The 22,255-nt window shown below is 36.7% G+C and overlaps 1 protein-coding gene across 1 annotated transcript; it reads left to right on the forward strand.

The window, feature by feature from the left end:
- Window positions 1–9,140: 9,140 nt before the first annotated feature.
- Window positions 9,141–10,201, forward strand: LOC122479642 (olfactory receptor 1052-like). Its single transcript, XM_043573419.1, has one exon. The coding sequence runs from the start codon at window positions 9,208–9,210 to the stop codon at window positions 10,180–10,182; it is 975 nt and encodes a 324-aa protein (XP_043429354.1). The 5' UTR covers window positions 9,141–9,207; the 3' UTR covers window positions 10,183–10,201.
- Window positions 10,202–22,255: the final 12,054 nt, after the last annotated feature.

The following is a 22,255-nucleotide window of genomic DNA, read 5'->3' on the forward strand; positions in this document are numbered from 1 at the left end:
AATATGTCATAATTAAGTATGATATGTGTACGGTTTTTGCAGATAAACTTTAGCAGATTAAAGAAGTCCTCATTTATTCTGTTTGTTGGATTCTTTTATTATAAATGGGTGATGAATTTTGTGAAATATATTTTGCCAAATGTGAACATTGAGATGTTCACAGTTTTTCTCTTTTATTTTATTAATATGAGGATGGCAAAGTGGAAAACCAGTTACATTCCTGGGGTAAACCATAACTGTTCATAGTGTTGGATTTGGCTCTATAATATTTTGTTCAGAATTTGTGTGGCTATGTTCATGAAAGATATTAGCCTGTAATTTTCTTTTATTATAAGGAACTTATCACATTTTGGTGTCAGGATTACACTGTTATCATAAACCAATTTGGGGGTGCCTGGGTGGCTGAGTTAGTTAAGTGTCAGACTCTTGGTTTCAGCTCAGGTCATGATCTCAGGGTCGTTGAGATTGAGCCTCATGTTGGGCTCCATAATAAGTGTGGAGCCTGCTTCAGATTCATTCTTTTCCCCTTTCTGCCCCTCTCCCATGCATACATGCATGGTCTCTCTCTCTCAAAAACAAACAAACAAACAAACAAAGAAATAAAGTTGGAAAGTATTCCTTCTTCTTCTATTCTCTGGAGCGTTTTTGTAATATTGTACTTTTTCTTCATAAAATGTTTGGTAGAATTCACCATGAAACCATCTGGGCCTGGAATCTTCTTTTTGGAGAAGTTTCAAATTATAGATTAAATGTCTTTTAATAGATATAATATTATTTAAATTTTATATTTCTTATGTCAATTACTTTGCATATTTTAAAGAGTTGTGTTTTTCAAGAAATTTGTCTATTTTAAGTTGTCAAATGTAATGTAATAAAGTCATTACCACTATTTTATTATTTAATTAATGTTTGTAGGATCTGTAGTGGTATCCCCTTTTTCATTCCTGATTTTTGTGATTTGTATTTTCTCTTCTTTTTCTTTGATTAGTCTTCCTTGAGATGTATCATTTTATTAGCAAAGAACCAAATTTTGGCTTCATTGATTTCCAGTTAGAGTCTGTTTTCTATTTTATTAATTTCAGGTCTTTATCTTTTAAATATTTGGGGGGATTTAATTCTATATTCTAGGTCTAACTAATGAGTTAATAATACTTCTATTCAATAGGGGTGAAAGCCAAGATCATTATTTTAAACACTTCTTATTTATCTATTTATTTATTTATTTAATTTTTAAATTTATATCCAAGTTAGTTAGCATATGGTGCAACAATGATTTCAGGAGTAGATTCCTTAAGCCCCTTACCCATTTAGCCCATCCCCCCTCCCACAATCCCTCTAGCAATCCTCTGTTTATTCTCCATATTTAAAAGTCTTTTATGGTTTGTCCTCCTCCCTGTTTTTATATTATTTTTGCTTCTCTTCTCTTACATTCAACTGTTTTGTATCTTAAATTCCTCATATGCATGAAGCCATATGACATTTGTCTTTCTCTGACTAATTTCATGTAGCATAATACCCTCTAGTTCCATCCACCTAGTTACAAATGGCAAGATTTCATTCTTTTTGATTGCTGAGTAATACTCCATTGTATATATACACCACATCTTCTTCTTTTTTTATTTTTTATGTTTTTTTTATTTCTTAATTTTTAAAAATTTACATCCAAACTAGTTAGCATATAGTGAAACACTTCTCTTCTAATAAGGTATTAAAAACTATAAATTTCCCTCTAAGCATTGCATTAGCTGCACCACCAATTTTTTGATTAGCTATTTTCATTGTCATTACATTCAAAATATTTTCTACTTTTGTTATGACTTTTTTGATCCATAAGTTTGTAGAAATGTTTGCTCAATTTCAAAATATTTGGGGATTTTTCAGAATTCTTTTTGTTATTAATTTCCAATTCAATTCCATCATGGTCAGCAAACACTCCATATCATCAATCTTTTTAATTGTATTGAAACTTGCCCAGCATATGGTATACTTCAGTGAATGTTCCATGTGCATTCACTAGAATGTTTATTCTGAAATTATTGGATATAATGTTCTATAAATGTCAGTTGTGTCAAGGTGATTGTGTTGTTTAAATATCTATTTTACTGAATTTTTTGTCTACTTATTCTATAACTTTTAGTGAGAGAGGAATATTTAAGTCTTTAATTATGACTGTGAACTTGTCCAACTCTTTTGTCAATATTTTGAAATTATGTTACTAGATGCTTCTATACTCTTACAGTTGTTATGTCTTCTTGATGAATGGATCTTTTTATTATTATAAAATATTCCTTTTTACTTTAGGCAACCTCTCTATCTTAATGATATATTTGTTACCATCCTTTTACTTTGAACATATCCAAGATCTTATATGTAAAGTATATATATATATATATATATATATATATATATATATATATATATTTGACTTATAAAGTATACAAGTATACTTTATCACACAGGGGATATAGTTGGTTTATTTTAAAATCCAGTCTGACAGGGGCGATTAGGTGGCTCAGTCAGTTGAGTGGCTGATGGCTCAGGTCATAATCTGATAGTTTGTGAGTTCAAGTCCCACACTGGGCTTGCTGCTCTCAGTGCAGACCCTTCTCTAGATCCTCTGTCCCCCTCTCTCTGCCCCTCTCCTGCTTGTACTCTTTTAAAAATAAATTTTAAAAACATTTAAAAAATCCAGTCTGACAATCTGTTTTTTTTTATTGGAATGCTTAGTCCCTTTATTATTTTCTGGTAATACCAGTATGATTGAATTCAAAGTCTAGTATTTTACTACCTTTTTTCTATTTGTCCTTTCTAATCCTTTGTGCCTTCTTTTGAACTGAGTTTATATTTTTATTTTATTTCATTTCATCTCCTCTGTCAGTTTTTGGATATATTTTGTATTATTTTTTAGTGCTTACTGTATGTATTTTATTATACATTGTTTACTTAATACAGTCTATTTTGAATTAATACTTTATAACAATACATAATGCAAGAACATTACAAAATATTTTACCACTTTTTCACCCACCCTTTGTGTTGCTATTGTTATATATTTCATTTCTACTTATGTTACAAGCTCTCTAATGCATGCTATTTTTTTCTCTAAATGGTAAGAGTCTTTTTAAATTATTTTTATTTTTACATTATTTATTTTTGAGACAGAGAGAGAGAAAAGAGAAGGAGAGGCAGAGGCAGAGCGTGAGCAGGGGAGGGGCAGAGAGAGAGGGAGACATAGAATCTGAAGTAGGCTCCAGGCTCTGAGCTGTCAGCACAGAGACCAAGGCAGGCCTCAAACTCACAGACCACAAGATCATGACCTGAGCTGGTCAGACACTTAATTGACTGAGCCACCCAGGAGGCCCTTTAAATTATTTTTTAAAATGTTACATTTGCCCACTTATATTTTTGGTTTGAGTACATTTTTTTATTATTCCATTACAGACATGAGCTTTTTTATTTCAATTCCTATTTTAGACGTGAAAATATTAAGCAAAGAGAATAAGTAACTTACCCAAAGTCTCATGCTTTAAGCATTACAGAGATGAGTTTTGTTCCAAAAAAATCTAACTCCAGAGCTCACAACTTAACCAGTGTAGTAGGCTATCTGTCATTAATGAATGCATTTGAAACAAGCTTCTGGGCTCTAGTTTGCAAAGGACTTTTCTATAGCCTTGAGTGGTGCCCTAGAAACCTGTTTGCATAATCATATTGCTAGAAATTTTACTAAAGTAAAACATTTTCACATTAAAAAAAAAAAAAAAGAAAGCCCCCAGGGGTGCCTGGGTGGCTCAGTCAGTTGAGGTCTGGCTCTTGATTTTGGCTCAGGTCATGATCTCACAGTTTGTGGGTTCGAGCTCTGGATCTGTGCCGACAGCGCAAAGCCTGCCTAGTATTCTGTCTCTCCCTTTCTCTCTGTTCCTCTCCCACTCACTCTGTCTCTTTCTCTCCCTCTCAAAATAAATTAACATTTTAAATAAATAATAAAATAAAATAAAATAAAATAAAATAAAATAAAATAAAATAAAATGAAAACCCCCAAAATGGTATGTTTTAGGACTTGGCAAATCTGGATCTTCCTTCTGAAGCCATGTGAAATAATCTGAACTTCATCTGATAGAGAATGTAGGCCAATAAAGGATTTTAAGATAGAGAGGGGCTAGATATATTTTAGGGCTTAGAGACATCCCTGCTTTCAATAGGATAGCATCCAACAAGATGATTTCCAGTTTAATGTGGATTGAACAGAATTGTAGGGAGGCTGCCCTTTAGGTTACAGAGCAAGATTGCTGATTAAGTAATCTGATAAACCCTTCTACCCCTTAATAGTTTGAAGAATCAGGTTTGGGAATACATTTAAAAGCCAATCAAGTAGGGGCGCCTGGGTGGCGCAGTCGGTTGAGTGTCCGACTTCAGCCAGGTCACGATCTCGCGGTCCGTGAGTTCGAGCCCCGCGTCAGGCTCTGGGCTGATGGCTTGGAGCATGTTTCCGATTCTGTGTCTCCCTCTCTCTCTGCCCCTCCCCCGTTCATGCTCCGTCTCTCTCTGTCCCCAAAAAAATAAATGTTGAAAAAAAAAATTAAAAAAAAAAAAAAAAAAGCCAATCAAGTAATATATATCAGTGGGTTCTAACAGGCTAGCTTTTGCTGTAATAGATAACCTATATGAGAGAAATAAAAATAAGCTAGGTTTTATCTTTATTTTGTTACTAATGAGGATTATTTATTATATAAAAAGCCAATGTAGAGTAAGATGTTAAAATTCCCAATGTGTAGGGGTGCCTGGGTGGCTCAGTCAGTTAAGCGTCCGACCTCGGCTCAGGTCGTGATCTCACTGCTTGTGGGTTTGAGCCCCGGGTCAGGCTCTGTGCTGACAGCTCAGAGCCTGGAGCTTGCTTCATTCAGATTCTGTCTCTATCTCTCTGCCCCTCCCCGACTTGAGCGTGCGCACGCACGCGCGCGCTCTCTCTCAAATATAAATAAACATGAAAAAAAAAAAAAACCCTAAATTCCCAATGTGTAAAGTTTTCCACTCTAAAGAGTAGAATAGACTGTTAGGCACAATGGGCTGATATTCATAGGTTAAGAGAGAGATACATTGAAGAATAATTGAGTATAATTAGGCAAAATGGAAAAGAATTAGACTAGATTTTCTCTCAGGAAATATGAATTCCATAACCACCTAGAAGAATAGATTTATGTATTCATTCAACAAATATTCATTGAGCACAAGCTGTACGCCAGGTTCTCTCTCTTAGGTATTAGGGGTAGAGAATGACCAAAGCTGAGCCCCTGGCCTCATAGAGCTTATACAGAAGCGAATAGATCAATACTTTCATGTCAAGTGTAGCGTAAGTGCCATAGAAAGAAGTAAATAAAGCAGGGTAAAGAGGTAAAAAGTGATGGGACTGTCATTTTAAATAGAAGAGTCAGAGAAAACATCCCTGAGGAGGTAACAGTTCACGAAAAACCTCAATGAAAATAGAAACTGGGACATGCAAATATCTGGGGGAAAGTATTTCTGGCAGAGGTAATAGCCAGTACAAGCCCTTGAGATCGGAAGGTCTTTGGTGTGGCTAAAAACAGAAAGCAGTCCTGCGTAGCTCAGGCTAAGTGAGCAAAAGGGAAGAACCGTGGAAAGTAATGTCAGAAAGGCAGTCAGAGGTCAGGTCCCATATGCTTTATGATCTTTAGATTTCATTCTAAGTGAGATGGAAAAGCTTTGGAGTGTTTTGAGTTTAGGAATGGCATGATTTAGCTTACATTGTAAAAACACGCTCCAGCTGCTGCTGTGTGGAGACAGATTAAATGGGAACGGGGATGGGAAGAAAGTGAAGGTCTGCTGCTGTTGTTGAGGCAAATGAGAAAATGGTAGCTTGGATGGGGGTGTCAGTAGCGACTGTAGTGAAAAGTGATCATATTTGTAAAATTTGGAAGGCAGAGTCAAAGAAAGTATTTTATCTTGAAAAGTTTTTGTATGTATTAAAAATAATAGCTACAGTTGATTGAACACCTGTCACATACAAGGCACATTACTCATATTATCTCAGCTACTTCTTCCAAAAACTCTGGTATAGACACTATTAACATGAGAATGCAGCCAGCAAACTGGGAAACAGTCAGCTGATTTAGCCACCATCTACAGCTGGTAAGAAGCAGGATTTGAATCCACGTCTATCTGGCTCAAGATATCTCACCTCCAAGAATGAAAAACGTGCAGAAATATAGTTCAACGGCTGTGAAACTATCAGATGGATAAGTTAACAGAAAGCTAGTAATTGTATCAATTATTTTTTCAGGAAGCATGCAATGTTTGAGGATTAATCTTGGTTTAATAAAGTTTACTTCAATAAGGTAATAAGATACCTTTAATAAGGTAACATACCTAAGTATATATGATTACTTAAACGTTTTCACATCTTTTAAGCCCTGAAAAGATAATAATCCAACTGACTAAAAAAAACAGTATATTTAAAAACACAGAGACTTAAAAATTTACTCTGAAGAGATAATCAGATATGCTCATATATATTTTTCTATGAAAAAGCCCATTCCAGTATTTATAATAGTAAAGAAATGGAAGCATCTGAATGTTTAATCAAAGGAGAGATACTAAATTTATTTTGTTTGATGAAATGCAATGCATACCTGGGAAATTGGGCTTTCACTATTTTTTACTATTTTTAAAATAGTGGAAAAATAGACACAATAATCATCATTTTAGCCATTTGGAAGTGTACAATTCAGTGACACTAAATATATTCACAGTGTGTATAGCCATCACTTCTATCTACACCCCAAACTGTTTCATTGTCTTCAGTGTAAACCCTGAGCCCTTAACAATAACTCCCCCCAATTCCACCCTCCTTTCAGCCTCTGGTAATCTTTACCTTCTGTCTCTATGAATTTGCCTGTTCTAGGCACATGATATAAGTGAAATCATACAATATTTGTCTGTGTCTGGCTTAGCATAATGTTAGCATAGTGTTTTCAAGATCCATTCATGTTGTAGTGTATATCAAGATTTTGTTTCTTTTTATGGCTGAATAGACCATTGTATACATATACCACATTTTTTGTTTATCCTGTCATCGGTTGATGGACACTTAGGTTGTTTTTGGCTATGGTGAATAATGATGCTATGAACACTGGTATACAAATATCTGTTCGAGTCTCTGCTTTCAATTCTTTTAGATACATATTAAGGAGTAGAATTGTTGAGTCATATGGTAGTTCTATGTCTAACTTTTTGAGGAACTGGAAAACTGTTTCCCACAGTATATGCACCATTTTACATTCCCATTAGCAATGCATGAGGGTTCCAATTTCTTCATACAATCACTAACATATATTATTTTCCATTTTCTTCATTATAACTGTCCTGATAGGTGACCTCATGCTTTTGATTTGCATTTCCCTAAAACTAATGATATCAAACATCTTTTCATGTTCTTATTGGCCATTTGTATTTTGCCTTTGGAGAAATGTCTATTCAAGTCCTTTGCTCATTTTTAAATTGAGTTCTTCTTTTGATTATGGTTAGATTATAGGAGTTCTTTATATATTTTTGATGTTAGTCCCTTATCAGGTATATGATTTGCAAATATTTTCTCTTATTTTATAGGTTGTCTTTTTTACTTTCTTGATAGTGTACTTTGATGACACTTTCTTAATGTTGATGAAGTACACTTTATGTATTTTTTTCTTTTGTTGCCCATACTTTTGGTGCCATATCCATAAAATAGTTGCCAAATCCCATGGCGTATGGATTTTCCCCAATTTTTCTCCTAAGGGTTTTACAGTTTTAGCTCCTAAGTTTAGGTCTTTGATCCATTTTGAGTTAATTTTGTGCACTTCATTCTTTTGCATGTAGATATCCAGTTTTCCTAGAGCTGTTTTCCTCATTGAATGGTCTCGGCACCTTTGTTGAAAATCATTAGCTATATATGTGAGAATTTCTTTCTGGACTCTCCATTCTATTTTGTTGGTTTGTATGTCAGTCCTTGTGCCAGTGCCATACTGTTTTAATTACTGTAGCATTGTACTAAGTTTTGAAATAAGGAAATGTGGGCCCTCCAGATTTATTCTTTTTTTTTTTTCAAAATTGTTTTGGTTATTCAGGGCTCCTTGCAATAAATATGAATTTGAAAGCTGATTTTTTTCTTTTTTTGTGTGAGAAAATGATACTGAAATTTTGATAGAGATTGCACTGAACCTGTACATCACTTTGGGTAGTATTAACATCTTAACAATGTTAAGTCTTTTTATCCATGAACATAGGTACCTTTTCAACTAGATATGTATTCTTTAATTTCTTTTACCAATGTTTCAAAGTTTTCAGTGTATACACCTTTCATTTCTTCAGTAAGATTTATTGTAAGCACTTGATTCTCTTAGATATTATTGTAAATGGAATTGATTTAACTTCCTTTTTGGATTGTCCATTGCTAGTGTATGGGAACATAACTGATTTGTGTGTGTGTGACTTTTTTGAGTTTGTTTATGAGCTATAATAGTGTTCTTGTGAACGCTGGTATTTTCTATATATAGGATTATGTCATCTGTGAATGTTAACTTCTTCCTTTCTAATTTGGGAAATTTTGCTCCTAATATTTTATTTTATTTTAATTCCAGTACAGTTAACATACAGTGTTATCATAGTTTCAAGTTTCAAGTTGTATGGATTCAACAATTCCATACATCATCCAGTGCTCATCACAAGTGCTCCTAATATTTTAAAGGTATAAATAGAGATTAAGATTTACATAACTGCCAACAACAAAAACAAAAACAAACCCACAACACTACATTTGTGAACACCTAAAGGTAGCACTGGCTTTGATTCTTGTTTGTATCTTTCAACATTTAAAAGTTTTTTTGCAATAAAACTATTTCTTAGAAAAAATTGAGATGCTTACCAACAAGGGCAATGTAGGAGGTAGATACTACTAAGACAATGAGACATGAGGCCACACTAATTCAGAGGTTAGTGGTTTATTGTTGGGTTTAACCAAGTCTGCATTTATTTTGATCCACCAGTAGTCATGCAAATCCATGGGAGGTCCATGGGCCTGAGCTGGCTAGATCTGCTGTTTGAGAAGTTGTAATCTCTCTGAAGACACCCCTGCACCTCTCCCTCCACAATCCAGATCGTTCTATATCCAACATCATTTGACATGGGTCTGTAAGTTTATGTTTGGGGGTGTTTTGCATGCATTTTCATTATGGCTTCTTTTTTTCTCATTGTTTTGTAGCTATGACACCACTTGAAATGAACAATCAGACAGATGTCACTGAATTCATCTTCTTGGGATTTTCCAACCACCCCAAACTACAGGGCTTGTTTTTCTTGGTTTTTTTGCTCATTTACCTGACAACGTTCCTGGGGAACATGCTCATTATAACAGCCACTAGAATCAGTCCTGCTCTCCACACTCCAATGTATTATTTCCTCAGCAACCTGAGTTTCTTGGACATCTGTTATACATCCACCACCATCCCCGTCATGCTGGTGAACTTCTTCCGGGAGAAGAAGACCATCTCATATGAGGGCTGCCTCTCCCAGATTTTCTTCCTCGTCTCATGTGCTGGCACTGAGGGTGTCTTATTGGCCGCTATGGCTTATGATCGCTATGTAGCCATTTGCCACCCTCTTCAATATCCCGTCCTCATGCGTGTGAAGGTCTGTATTTTTTTGGTGACTGGGTCCTGGCTGTGTGGGCTGGTGAATTCTGTGACACACACAGTGCTGGCAGCCACACTGACTCTCTGTGGGCCCAACCAAATCAGCCACTTTCTCTGTGACATTCCTCTGCTCCTGAAGCTCTCCTGTTCAGACACCTCTCTCAATGAGTCTGTGCTTCATGTGGCCAGTGCCACCATTGGCCTGAGCCCCTGTCTGTTTACTGGAGTGTCCTACATACTCATCATTTCTTCCATTCTTAGGATTCCCTCTGCTCAGGGCAGGAGCAAGGCCTTCTCTACCTGCGCATCCCACCTCACTGTGGTGGTGGTCTTTTATGGAACAGCCAACTTTAACTATGACAGAACCAACATAGGCTACAACCTGGACACGGATATCCTGGTCTCTGTGCTCTTCTGTGTCATTACCCCCATGTTGAACCCCATCATATACAGCCTGAGAAACAAGGAGGTCAAGGGTGCTCTGAGGAAGCTAGCTAGGTAATGTGGGTTCTCGAATGAGATCAGCAATTAAAGTTTTCATTTTGGAAAATTGCTTACACAATAGAAACATGGACCTTCTAGCTGCAGTTACAACAATGCTCTCTTTCTATATATGATCTTCTGATAATTGTAATGCCCATTCCACCCGGACAAACAGCTATACCTGTGCCAAGCATTTCACACACCATGATCTCAAATGCCCTGTGTTCTCTAAGCCACTGATATCTGAGAACATTTTCATAATCCACACCATCACCCACACACACACACACACACACACACACACAATACCCAGTACCAACATATTAAAAAAAAGCTCATTCCCCATATTCTCCCAATTTAGCAGCGCTAGACAACCACTAATCTGCTTTCTGTATCTATGGATAGCCCTATTCTGGATGTTTCATATAAATAAAATCATAAAATAAATATGTGTTTTGTGTGTCTGGCTTCTTTCACTTGGGATGTTTCCAAGTCTCATACATATTGTAGTATCTATTGTTACTTCATTCCTTCTTATTGCTAAATGATTTCTGTTTTATGGATATGCCACATTTTACTTATCCATTCATCATTTGACAGACATCTTGGTTGTTTCCACTGTTTGGCTGTTATGAATACTGCTGCTATGAACATACATTTTTATTTATAATGAGTTTACATCTAAGAGTGGAATTGTGGATCATATGGTAGCTTTATGTTTACCATTGTGAAGAACTGACAAGTTGTTTTCAAAACAGTGGTGCCATTTTACATTGCTAAGGGCAGTGTATGAGGATTCTAATTTCTCTACTTCCTCACCAACATGTTATTATAGGTTCTTTTTAGTATACCCATCCTAGTATGTGTGAAATACTAAATCACTGTGATTTTGGTTTGCATTTCCCTGAGGACTAATGATTCTAAAGTCTTTAATAAGTACCACTCCTGTATTTCTCCTTCATATATGGAAAAACTCATGTCACTAGAGAAGTGTTTGAGCTTTAGACACTTAACTCTTGACATTGTCTAATGTTTTTATCCTAATTTTGGTGAAGTAAAATACTGCAAAATTTCCAAACTTACATCCTTCTTCCCACCTGTGACCTACAGAGCTGTTTGATGGCTCTGCCTTTTTCTCCTTTAAAACACTGTATCAATAATGTAATCATCAGGTCATGAGCACTGGCAAGGCCAGAAATCTGGGGACATGAAGACATAAGGATGCTGGTGGGGGAAGAAGGAAGCACCGTGTCCAGGAGAGCAGCCCTAACTAGGAGAAGCTTAGTGCCAACAGAGTAGGTTTTATAGCTCTAAAACACCATCCAGTTGCACAGCATAAACTGTCATGGAGTCCAAGTGTAAGGGGAAAACTCCTCATGCTGCATAGAATCCAACGAAATAAGCCCACACCCACACTTACTTGCCTCTCTTCTTCCTGATGATAATGAGAAGAAGCCAATCTCATAGGCTTCTACCACCCTCAACTTCTTAATAGAAGCAATCTAGTACTGAACTTTACTCATCAATGTCCCTAAAGAGAAAGGACGCTGAAATCCTCATTGCATGCTGGGAAAAGATTATTGCCATGACTTTAATGAACCCAAGAGAGAATTAATTGTTCATCACCTCTGTGCCTTCTATTCAGTCTGCTGCTCTTGAGTTGTGGTTGCACTCTGAGGAATCCCAGAACAGCTGCTTAGAGATTACATGAGTATTCCCAAAAGATTGGTCCACAGGCACTTATAAATGTCCACTCTAGAAAAATGAATTCATTGAGAGATCAAAGAATTTTTGACTCTAGCATTAGGCATTGAGTATGCTCAAGGCATCTCCTGGAATGGCATGTCCTCACCACTAGGCATGGCAGTCAACAGTCTGTTTTACCAAAGAGCTTCCTTTCCATTCCAGGATGGAACTAAAGTAGGGAGCAGGAAGTCCTGCTGACAAAGCCAGAAATCCAAGGCTTTCTGTGAGAGTCAGTGGTAAGTAGTTTATTTACCATCACAAATGAGAAAAACTGTGTCCTATGTCAGGATATATCTACCTATTAAGGGCATATTATGAAATATTATGCATATTTTCATTATCATTTTGAAGATATTATGTAATGACATTTTTAATATTTTTCCATGTGTATGTCAATTTCTATAATAGTGCTTATATCAAGAACCAGAGTATAATTACCTTAGCAATTATCTACTCCCAAACCTGAGCGGGTGCCTGAATTCCTTAACGAAATAATATGACTGAAAATTTAGTTTATAGTAAATAATATAGAATGCAGTGTGTCAGTACTCTATTTTTGACAAACAGGACATACAGGAATAATTTTCAGGGAGAAAGGATGGAGTCATTTTTTTATATGGTACATTATAATGTGATAATAGACACACACAAAATATTTATTTAAATTAATATAATTAAATTTGCATAACACTTCTATTTGGAAACATATTATTCACTAGCTGGACATTCTTACCTTCATGTTGCAACTAACTGATGTTTGGGAGGTTGTACTGAAAGCAATTTATTAACTGTAATAGAGCCCTGAAGTTTGTGAATGATTTCTTTCCCCATAATCCCTGTGTTAGAAATCTCATAGATTCAGGGTTATTCCTAAATGATTTCATTCTCACTCATTTGCCTTTGAGAGGATTTATAGCCTGGGAAAGGAAGAGGCAGAATTGCCGCTGTCTGCACGGAAACAGCCAACGCCACCAAAAGGTGGAAACTTTTGGAACCACTGCTTTTACGGGAAAAGACAATGTTAAGATCAGCACGGGCCAAGAGGCCATGCTGTCACATTTATGTGCCCGTAGGCTATTTTTCTCAAGTCAGGAAATGTTTGCACCAAAACTGCTGGACAGAAATGTCCTCCCAAGTTCAGCTGAAATGTTCCTTCTTAATTTCTTCTTTCTCTGTGGACCTGACTAAAGTGCTGGATCTTGTATTTTTCCTGTTGCACAGACTTCAGCCTGGGTTGTTGGTGAGAGCAGACTGTACACCTCAAGGTTATGTCCCCATTCAGCTTTAGTAGGCAGGGGGATCAGCTGCCACTGGGAGTATCAGGCTTCATGATGGCAGGGTCAAGGACCTAATGTGCCCCTCCTGGAGAGGTCATTGGTGGAAGCCAGCCCCCTTCCATTCTGACAATCACATTCATAAAAAGAAACTCACATTTTAACAATGGCTTTATATTGTCCGTGGGATAGTCTAGGGGAAGGGTGTGATTTCCTGTGAGACCCCTCTTCTCAAATCTAAGACTAAAGACACTGGTTAAGAGATGCTGATCTATATCACGCTTGAGCCAGAACTGATGCTGAGAAATCCTAGCCTGATGGGCACCACATGCTCTTATGCTGGGGCCACTCATGGGAGGGACAATTGGTGGAATAGTCAGTAATTTGACTCTTTTTATAAGCAGAATTCCAAGAAAGTGGTTTGACTAATGTTAACAGTAACTTTTGTGGGGTTTTTTGTGTGTTTTTTTCTTTAATGCTGATTTGACTGAATTCTTCAGAAATTCAAAAGATAGAGATATCTCCCTCTATTTGGTGTTCTCTCTCATTCCATGGAAAATTCTATGCAGGAGAGTGAGTTGAAAAGATTATGGTCTTCAGAGTCAGATAGACCTGGGTTAAATTCCAGTCCTACTTAAGCAGCCATGCAACCTTAAGTATCAGTTTCCTCACCCGCAAATCTTAGTAAGTACTTTCTATATTGGATTGTTGTGAACATGTGTACAAATGCCCACGTACATCCTGGTACATCATAAGTACTCATAAACAGAAGCTACTATTATATTTGGGGCCGTTGATTGTTTGTTAAGCTTTCATTTGGCCACCATGTATGCAATTTAACAAAAGACTGGAAGGACACACACCAAACTGTTAACAGTGGTGCTGAGGACAGTGTTATATGATGGTAAAGATACTTCATTTACTTTTTATGTATTTTTGACTTATGTGAAATTTTTTTAGAGAACATGTACTACTTTTGAAATTAAAAATCCCATATATTTTTCATTTAAAAATGTAATGACAGTCGTCTGTACATTTCTTTGCAATTTCCTGTGTATCTATAATGGTTTCAAAATAAAAATTTTGAAATCTTTAAATAAGATAAATAACATAAAATAAGGAAATTTACATAGTAGATTAATATTAAACCATGCATTGATATATTGGGACTGATGCAGCCACATGAAATATGAAATTTCCATGGTCTTACACGTACTTTATTTTCAGATATATAATGACATTGGTAAAACAGTAAAATCTCAGGGCTGAAAGGAACTGTAGAAATAATTTCAGTGATCTTCACTTAAGACCTGAATCAGTCCTCTCCACAGGAGATCTAGCAATATAGGCTTGGCTTGAGCATCTCCAGTGATGAGATCTCATTACTCTCTATTTTATAAAATTCTTGGGGTGGCTCAGTCGGTTAAGTGTTGCACTCTTTATCTCAGCTCAGGTCTTGATCTCAGGATTGTGAGTTCAGGCTCAGTGTTGGGCTCTGTGTCTACTTTGAAAAAAAAATGCTTGTCTCTCTAGTCTAAGTTCAGTTTGTGAAACAAGAAGTTGCAAGATTAAAAAATAAAGAATGCATGTAAGACCTTGATATTTATATTTACACGTCTCACTTAAGGAGAAAGATGAGGAGATTTCAGTTCAGGATGCCAAGTGGATTACCAAGAAATGCTTGGAATGAATCAAGTAAGCAGAGTTGTGAGCAGGCAATTGAATCATACATTAGTGTGGGGAAGGTGGCTTATTCAGTGGATAACTGAACGGAAACTTTGGGATAACATTTTGAAGCCTCAGTTTCCTCATCTGCAAAACAGAGTTAATAATAGTATTTATGCCTTAAAGTTGCTTTGAGAATTCATGGGGGCGATCTACATAGAGTGCCTGGCACATAGCATGGGCTCGGCAAGTATTAAGTAAGAGGCATGGTAATGGAATTTATAATATGTACAAAAGGATAGAAAAACACAATACCCCACTTCAAAGTGCCCCTGACTGGCTAATTACAGATTTGGTAGAAAGGTTTCCAGAACTGAACTGGTGACAACAGGTTCATGTTTCTATCATCACCATAGGCCGTTTGAGATGGGAGAGGTCTCACAGGTGAACTAGTCTGGATCTTTGCTTTGGAAATATGGCACAAAAGTCTAAATCATGCTCTAACAGAAACAAATATGTAGGTTTACTCTTCCTATTTGGAAAGAGATATGTGGTCTGGTACAACATGTGAGAGGGACAAAACTTGGAGTAATTCAGGAGAAAAGAAGCAACTCTGGGCATCTAACCTCCATGTCTTTGCTTCTCTGGTTTCTCTACCTCAAATGCCCATCTCTTTAGGGTCCATGGCCATGCAATGACCTTTTTTTTTTTTTTGTCTTTGAAATTTAGAATTTATTTGAGCATCAATTTTATACTTTGGGCATATAAAATCAACAAATTGGTGGGGCGCCTGGGTGGCGCAGTCGGTTAAGCGTCCGACATCAGCCAGGTCACGATCTCGCGGTCCGTGAGTTCGAGCCCCGCGTTGGGCTCTGGGCTGATGGCTCAGAGCCTGGAGCCTGTTTCCGATTCTGTGTCTCCCTCTCTCTCTGACCCTCGCCCGTTCATGCTCTGTCTCTCTCTATCCCAAAAAATAAATAAACGTTGAAAAAAAAAATTAAAAAAAAAAATCAACAAATTGGATAGGGTTTTTTTTTTTTTCAGTATTAAAGATATATAGTTGCCAGAGAAGTGTTTTTTTTTTTGGCTTTTTAAGTTTTTATTTTAATTCCAGTTAGTTAACACAGTGTATTATTAGTTTCAGTCTTTAAAGAAACTTTTTGTTATCTCTGCTCCCATAGATGTTCTTTATGGCCCTTCTTCATCTATTAAACATTTATTGAGGGCATACTATATGCTAGGTCCCAGCCTGGTTTCTAGCACAGAATTGAAAAACTTGGACCATGACCTCAGGGAGCTAATGTTCGAAATGGAATAAGGGGATTGGATCAAGTAACGAGAACCCTGTTCCTAGACCTGTTCAAGCACAGGTTGTGTGGCCATAGAAAAGTTTCTTTTTTTTTTTTAATAACCATTTTAAAAGTAAACAAAATGCTACAAAGCTTTCTGCCTTATACTACAATTTATCTTCCCATTAGATTGTAAGTTTGAGGAGGGCAAGAACCTTACTCCCTTTGGATTTCTTCATAATACCTAGCCTCGGGCTATATTAGACCTTAAGCAGGAACTAAATTGATTTGAATTGAAAACTACCAAGATAAGAGTGTTGGAAAATACTAAAAGGAAATGAGAATTTCACAGCTTGAAGAATTTTATAGCTGGAGGGCTCTTGCGTACCAAAAAAGGTAGTAATTTGTCTTACCTTTCGACTTTACATTAGGGGAAGCATAGGTGAGGTATAAAGGCTGAAAGAAGTGTTAATGCTGGAATGAATTTTTGAGACAAGATGTAGACTTTTTCTTGGTACATTTAAGAAAGGACTTTTAACCTACTAGTTAGGGGCCAGGCAGCTCTGATTGCTAGGTGGGAATAGCCTGGATGGACTCGGGGTGGGGAGGGGGAGCTTGGGCATCACCTAAGAGCTTGCTGAAAATGCAGGTGATTTACATGCACATTAAAGTTGGAGAAGCCCTGTCTTATACAGTGACCTCTGATTATTTCATCTGTTGCCAGGCACCCATATTATAGAGAATTGTACAATAGGAATCTGGACCAGGTGAAAATAGGTCATATATTCCATAGCAATGAAGTAACTTTGCCACAAGCATGTGAAATCATTTGGATTTTCTGTTAGATAAAGTTTCCCATGTGCTGATATTGTGTGTTTGTGTGTATTTTAAGTAGATCAGCAATTTACATGAAAATTAGATTTAAAAATTTTCATCATTGCTTTGTGTTATTGAAATAAAATATGAATAGATGTTTCCTTTATGTGCTGTAAGGGTTTTCACAATCACACCAGTTACTCTGATTTAATTTTTCCTCATTTTGTTTCCTTTGAAGAAATAAATTCCTTAAGGTTAGTCAACAAAACATTTCATTTATCGCCAAGGCAAAAAAAATTTCCTCTTTTAAGACCTCTAGGCTTATTTTCCACCATTTATATTTAGATTTTTAAAATTATGTTTAACTTCAGTACCAACTTTCTATCGAAATTTAAAAACTTTAATTTCCTCAAAGCCCGGAGACTTGGGATTTTTAGTGAAAATTGGGTTTGCTATTAATCATGTGCCTTGAATTATTAGAATAAAAGATAAGAATGCATGTGCTTTGAAGACTATAAAACACTTTACAAATATAAGATGTCATTATCAGGTAACAAAGTATCATTTTAATAACAATTATGATTTAAAAATAATAACAATTATGATTATATGAATTAAACTTTCTGTGCCTCAGTTTCTTGATCTACAAAATGGGCACAATAAGTGGTCTTATTGGTTGTGAGAACCAAATGAGTTAATACATGTAAGAAACTTAGATGTTATTCATGTAAGAGGTTAGCACATAATAGGTATTTAATAAGTAATAAGATTATTATCTAATGTGTGTCTGTATTCATTACTCAGTTTGGAAAATCCTGGTTCAAGTATGTAAAAATGTTGCATCTTTTCAAAGTAACTTGTGTTTTGTTTCCTTTTTTTTTAAGTTTTATTTTTGAGAGAGAGAGAGAGTGCAAGTGGGGGAGAGGCAGAGAGAGAGGGAGACACAGAATCTGAAGCAGGCTGCAGTCTCTGAGCTATCAGCACAAAGCCCAATGCAGGGGCTAGAACCCATGGACTGTGAGATCATGACCTGAACCTAAGCTGGACACTCAACCGACTGAGCCACCCATGCGCCCCAGTTTTATTTTTTGAATCCATTTGGACGGATTATACCAAATTTAATCTTTAAAAACCCCATCTTTTAAAAACAACATTATGCAAGATTTTTAAAGTTTATTTATTTATTTTGAGAGAGAGAGGCGGGGAGGGGCAGAGAGAGAGCACCAAGCAGGCTCTCCACTGTCAATGCAAAGCCTGATGAGGGTGGAGGGGGAGACGGGGGGAGGGGGTGCTTGAACTCATAAACTGTGAGAATATTGACCTGAATCAAAACCAAGAGTCAGATGCTTAACTGACTGAGTCATCCAGGCGCCCCAGGCAAGATTTTTTTTTTTAAAGCCAGACATTTTTGTTTACAGAAGCAGGGTAAGAAAACTTAGTCTCAAATGATTTTTCCTATGAAATCTTCCCCACATGCTTGTGGAAAATGAAATCATAATTATACAGCCAAGGGTTTGAGATGGAAGTTACCTATTCATATGTAACTATTCGTATGTAGGTAGATTCTGAGGGGCAAATGTCTGTTGTATCAAAGTGTAGTGCATAAATGGTGCCTACTAATGATGGATTTTGATGATGATAATGATATTGATGATGATAATGGTGATAATTCAACATTGTTCTATACTGACAGAATGCGCACATCAGAGATAAAAAAAAAAAAAAAAGAATGGATTGGACACTGCTTCACACCCCACCTCATTCCCCTGGCCTGCAAGAAATTACTCAGACCAAAGGAAATGTTTTATTGTGTTCTGTTTGCACTGTGTATATATAGTATATCCCATGAACATGTTCCTTGGGGACTGGCTTCAAGTAATTAGAAGTCAAATTTTAAGGCCTTTATAAGAAAGCAGTATATATAACTTTAGAAACCATATTATTTAAAATTCCCACACATTGAAAATTCAGTTTTTCAATTTGGATTTCCACAAATCATACATTAGTTTCTTAGAGTAAACCTTTTTGGAACCATCTTCCATGAGGAATTTTATGTCTTTCTACAAAAACATCTAGACATCAATTTTTTTTATGCATCAACACTTATGCTTTTTTTTTCTTTCCAAGTTTTGTTTAAAAAATTTTTTTAACATTTATTCATTTTTGAGAGACAGAGAGAGACATAGCATGAGCAGGGGAGGGGCAGAGAGGGAGGGAGACACAGAATCTGAAGCAGGCTGCAGGCTCTCTGCTGTTAGCACAGAGCCTGATGGGGGGCTCAAACCTACAAACTGCGAGATCATGACCTGAGCCAAAGTCAGAGACTTAACTGACTGAGACACCCAGACACCCATCCAAGTTTTTATTTAAATTCTACCTTGCTAATATCCAGTGTAATACTCGTTTTAGATATAGAATTTAGTGATTCAGCACAAACACACAATATCCAATGTTCATCACAAGTGCCTTCCTTAATAACCATCACTTATTTAACCCATCCCCCCGCCCACCTCCCCTCCCATAACCATTGTTTGTTCTCTATAGTTAAGAGCCTGTGTCTTGGTTTTCTTCTCCCACCTCCTCCCATGTTTGTTTTATTTCTTAAATTTCACATCTGAGTGAAATCATATGGTATTTGTCTTTCTCTGGCTGACTTATTTTACTTAGCATAATACACCCTAGCGCCATCCACGTTGTTGCAAATGGCAAGTTTTCATTCTTTTTGATGGCTGAGTAATTTTCCACTATATATATAATATTCATATATATATTCCATCATATAATATTAATATATATAATATTCCATCATATATAATATTAATATATATTCCATCATGTATAAAATCCATATATAAAATATTCCATCACATTATAATTTTAATATATATTCCATCATATATAATATTCATATATATTATATAATACATATACTATTCATATATATATATATATATATGAAGTAGTGTCCAGTCCATATATATAGCACCTTTTTTTAAAATTTTTTTTAACGTTTATTTTATTTTTGAGACAGAGAGAGACAGAGCATGAACGGGGGAGGGGCAGAGAGAGAGGGAGACACAGAATCGGAAGCAGGCTCCAGGTTCTGAGCCATCAACCCAGAGCCCGACGCAGGGCTCGAACTCACGGACCGTGAGATCGTGACCTGAGCTGAGGTCGGACACTTAACCGACTGAGCCACCCAGGTGCCCCTATAGCACCTTTTTTTATCCATTCATCAGTTGATGGACATCTGGGCTCTTTCCATAATTTGGCTTTGTTGATAATGTTGCTATTATGTGTATACCTTTGAATCAGTATTTTTGTTTCCTTTGGGTAAATACCTAGTAGTGCAATTGCTGGGTCATCCTGGTAGTACATTGCATTTTTAACTTTTTGAGCAACCTCCATACTGTTTTACAGAGTGGCTGCACCAGTTTGCATTTCCACCAACAGTGTAAGAGGGTTCCCCTTTCTCTGCATCCTCGCCAGTACCTGTTGTTTCCTGTGTTGTTAGTTTTAACCATTCTGCCTGGTGTGAGGTGATATCTCATTGTAGTTTTGGTTTGTATTTCCCTGATGATGAGTGATATTAAGCATCTTTTAATGTATACATTAATCTTTAAAAGAGATTGTCATATCTACCTTTTTGATATCAGGTGTTCATAAATATACATGTTATTGATTTTTTAAAAAATATTTATTTATTTATTTATTTATTTATTTAGAGAACCTGCATGAGTGAGTGTGAGCAGGGGAGGGACAGAGAGAGAGGGAGAGAGAGAGAATCCCAAGCAGGTTCCACACTGTTAGCTCAGAGCCAGATGAGGGGCTTGATCTCATCATGACCTGAGCCAAAATCAAGATCTAGATGCTTAAAAGAATGAGCCGCCTAGGCGCCCCATGTTGTTGATTTTTTTTAATGACTTCAAGTTCATCTATGTAGTTGATAGAAAAACAGAGAATAAAATATACATAATAACATAATAAGAACTTTCTAAGAATACTCATAGATGCCCAACTCAATTCCAATATTGAATTTCTGTAAATCATTGCTAATAAAACTTAGGGAGAAACAATGCCTATAACTAACCTAGATGTTTTGAATCTTTCGTGGATATTTTATAATCTTCTATATTTCTTATAAGTATCAAGCATCACAAGAATCCTGCTTTACTCTTCTTTCCTTAGTCAACTCTCTTTGGTTGATTTCATGTACCTCCGTGCCTTCAGCAGCCATCTTCAAGGCAATGACTCCCAAACCCATATCTGCAGTTCTAGCTTGTTTACTGAGGACAAATCCTTTTTCAACTGCCTGTTGGGCATTTCTACATGGATATCCCCCAAGTACCTGACCTTAACATTACTCAAATCTAATCTACCATCCCTCCCCATACCTGATACACCTCTTTTTTCCCCGTTTTATTTAATAATGCCTGCCTGCCCAAACTGATTCAGTGTCCTCACCATCCATAACGCTCAAAGTGCTTCAAACACAGCTCCTTCTCTATGAACTGTTTCAGGCATTTTCCCCAAGCTCTAAAACTCTGTATCTTTACAATGTGTTACAGATTGTAACATATTAACATATAATTAAAAAATAACAATATGTTACTTTGCTCTGGTTGTAGTTCTCAGACTACATTCCTGGAGTAAACAAAATTGTTTTCATTTTTGTTTTTAATTTTTTAATATGTATTTATTTTTGAGAGAGAGAGAGCGCGCGCACGAGAGAGCACGTGCGCACGAGTGGGGGAGGGGCAGAGAGAGGAAACACAGAATCTAAAGCAGGCTCCAGGCTCTGAGCTGTTAGCACAGAGCGAACTCTGGGCTGGAACCCACGAACTGTGAGATCATGACCTGAGCTGAAGTTGGACGCTTAACCGACTGAGTCATCCAGACACCCCCCAAAATTGTTTTAATCTAAGGCACATAGCCTCTTAGGGACCCTGGGGATGAGTTTCACAATTTTCAATTGCATAAAGATTCTGTGCATGTGTGTATTTGCATTTTCTGGATCTACAGATTTTTTTATCAGTTTCTCAAAGCTGATGCTTCTCTAAAATCCAGGCTATTACCTTCCAGATGTCCCTTGCTTCCAGCCTGCCCTAACCTTGAAAGTGGTTTATGGGACATTATTGATACTCTACCATCATTCCTTCCCATTCTCACACCAAAGCCTGGCTTCCAAGCAGACATCTGAGCTCTCTGCTGGTCCATAGCAGGAGAGAGGCCCCTGATGTCGGAGAACTCAGTTACTTTTGTCCCCAAGGACGCTGACCAGAAAGACAGGCCTGGCACAGCT

The sequence above is a fragment of the Prionailurus bengalensis genome, chromosome C1 (genome assembly GCF_016509475.1).
Source record: "Prionailurus bengalensis isolate Pbe53 chromosome C1, Fcat_Pben_1.1_paternal_pri, whole genome shotgun sequence".
NCBI lineage: Eukaryota > Metazoa > Chordata > Mammalia > Carnivora > Felidae > Prionailurus > Prionailurus bengalensis.

Bases quoted from the DNA above. Each gene is read 5' to 3' on its own strand.
- LOC122479642 (XM_043573419.1), top strand. From the start codon at position 9,208: ATGCATTTTCATTATGGCTTCTTTTTTTCTCATTGTTTTGTAGCTATG.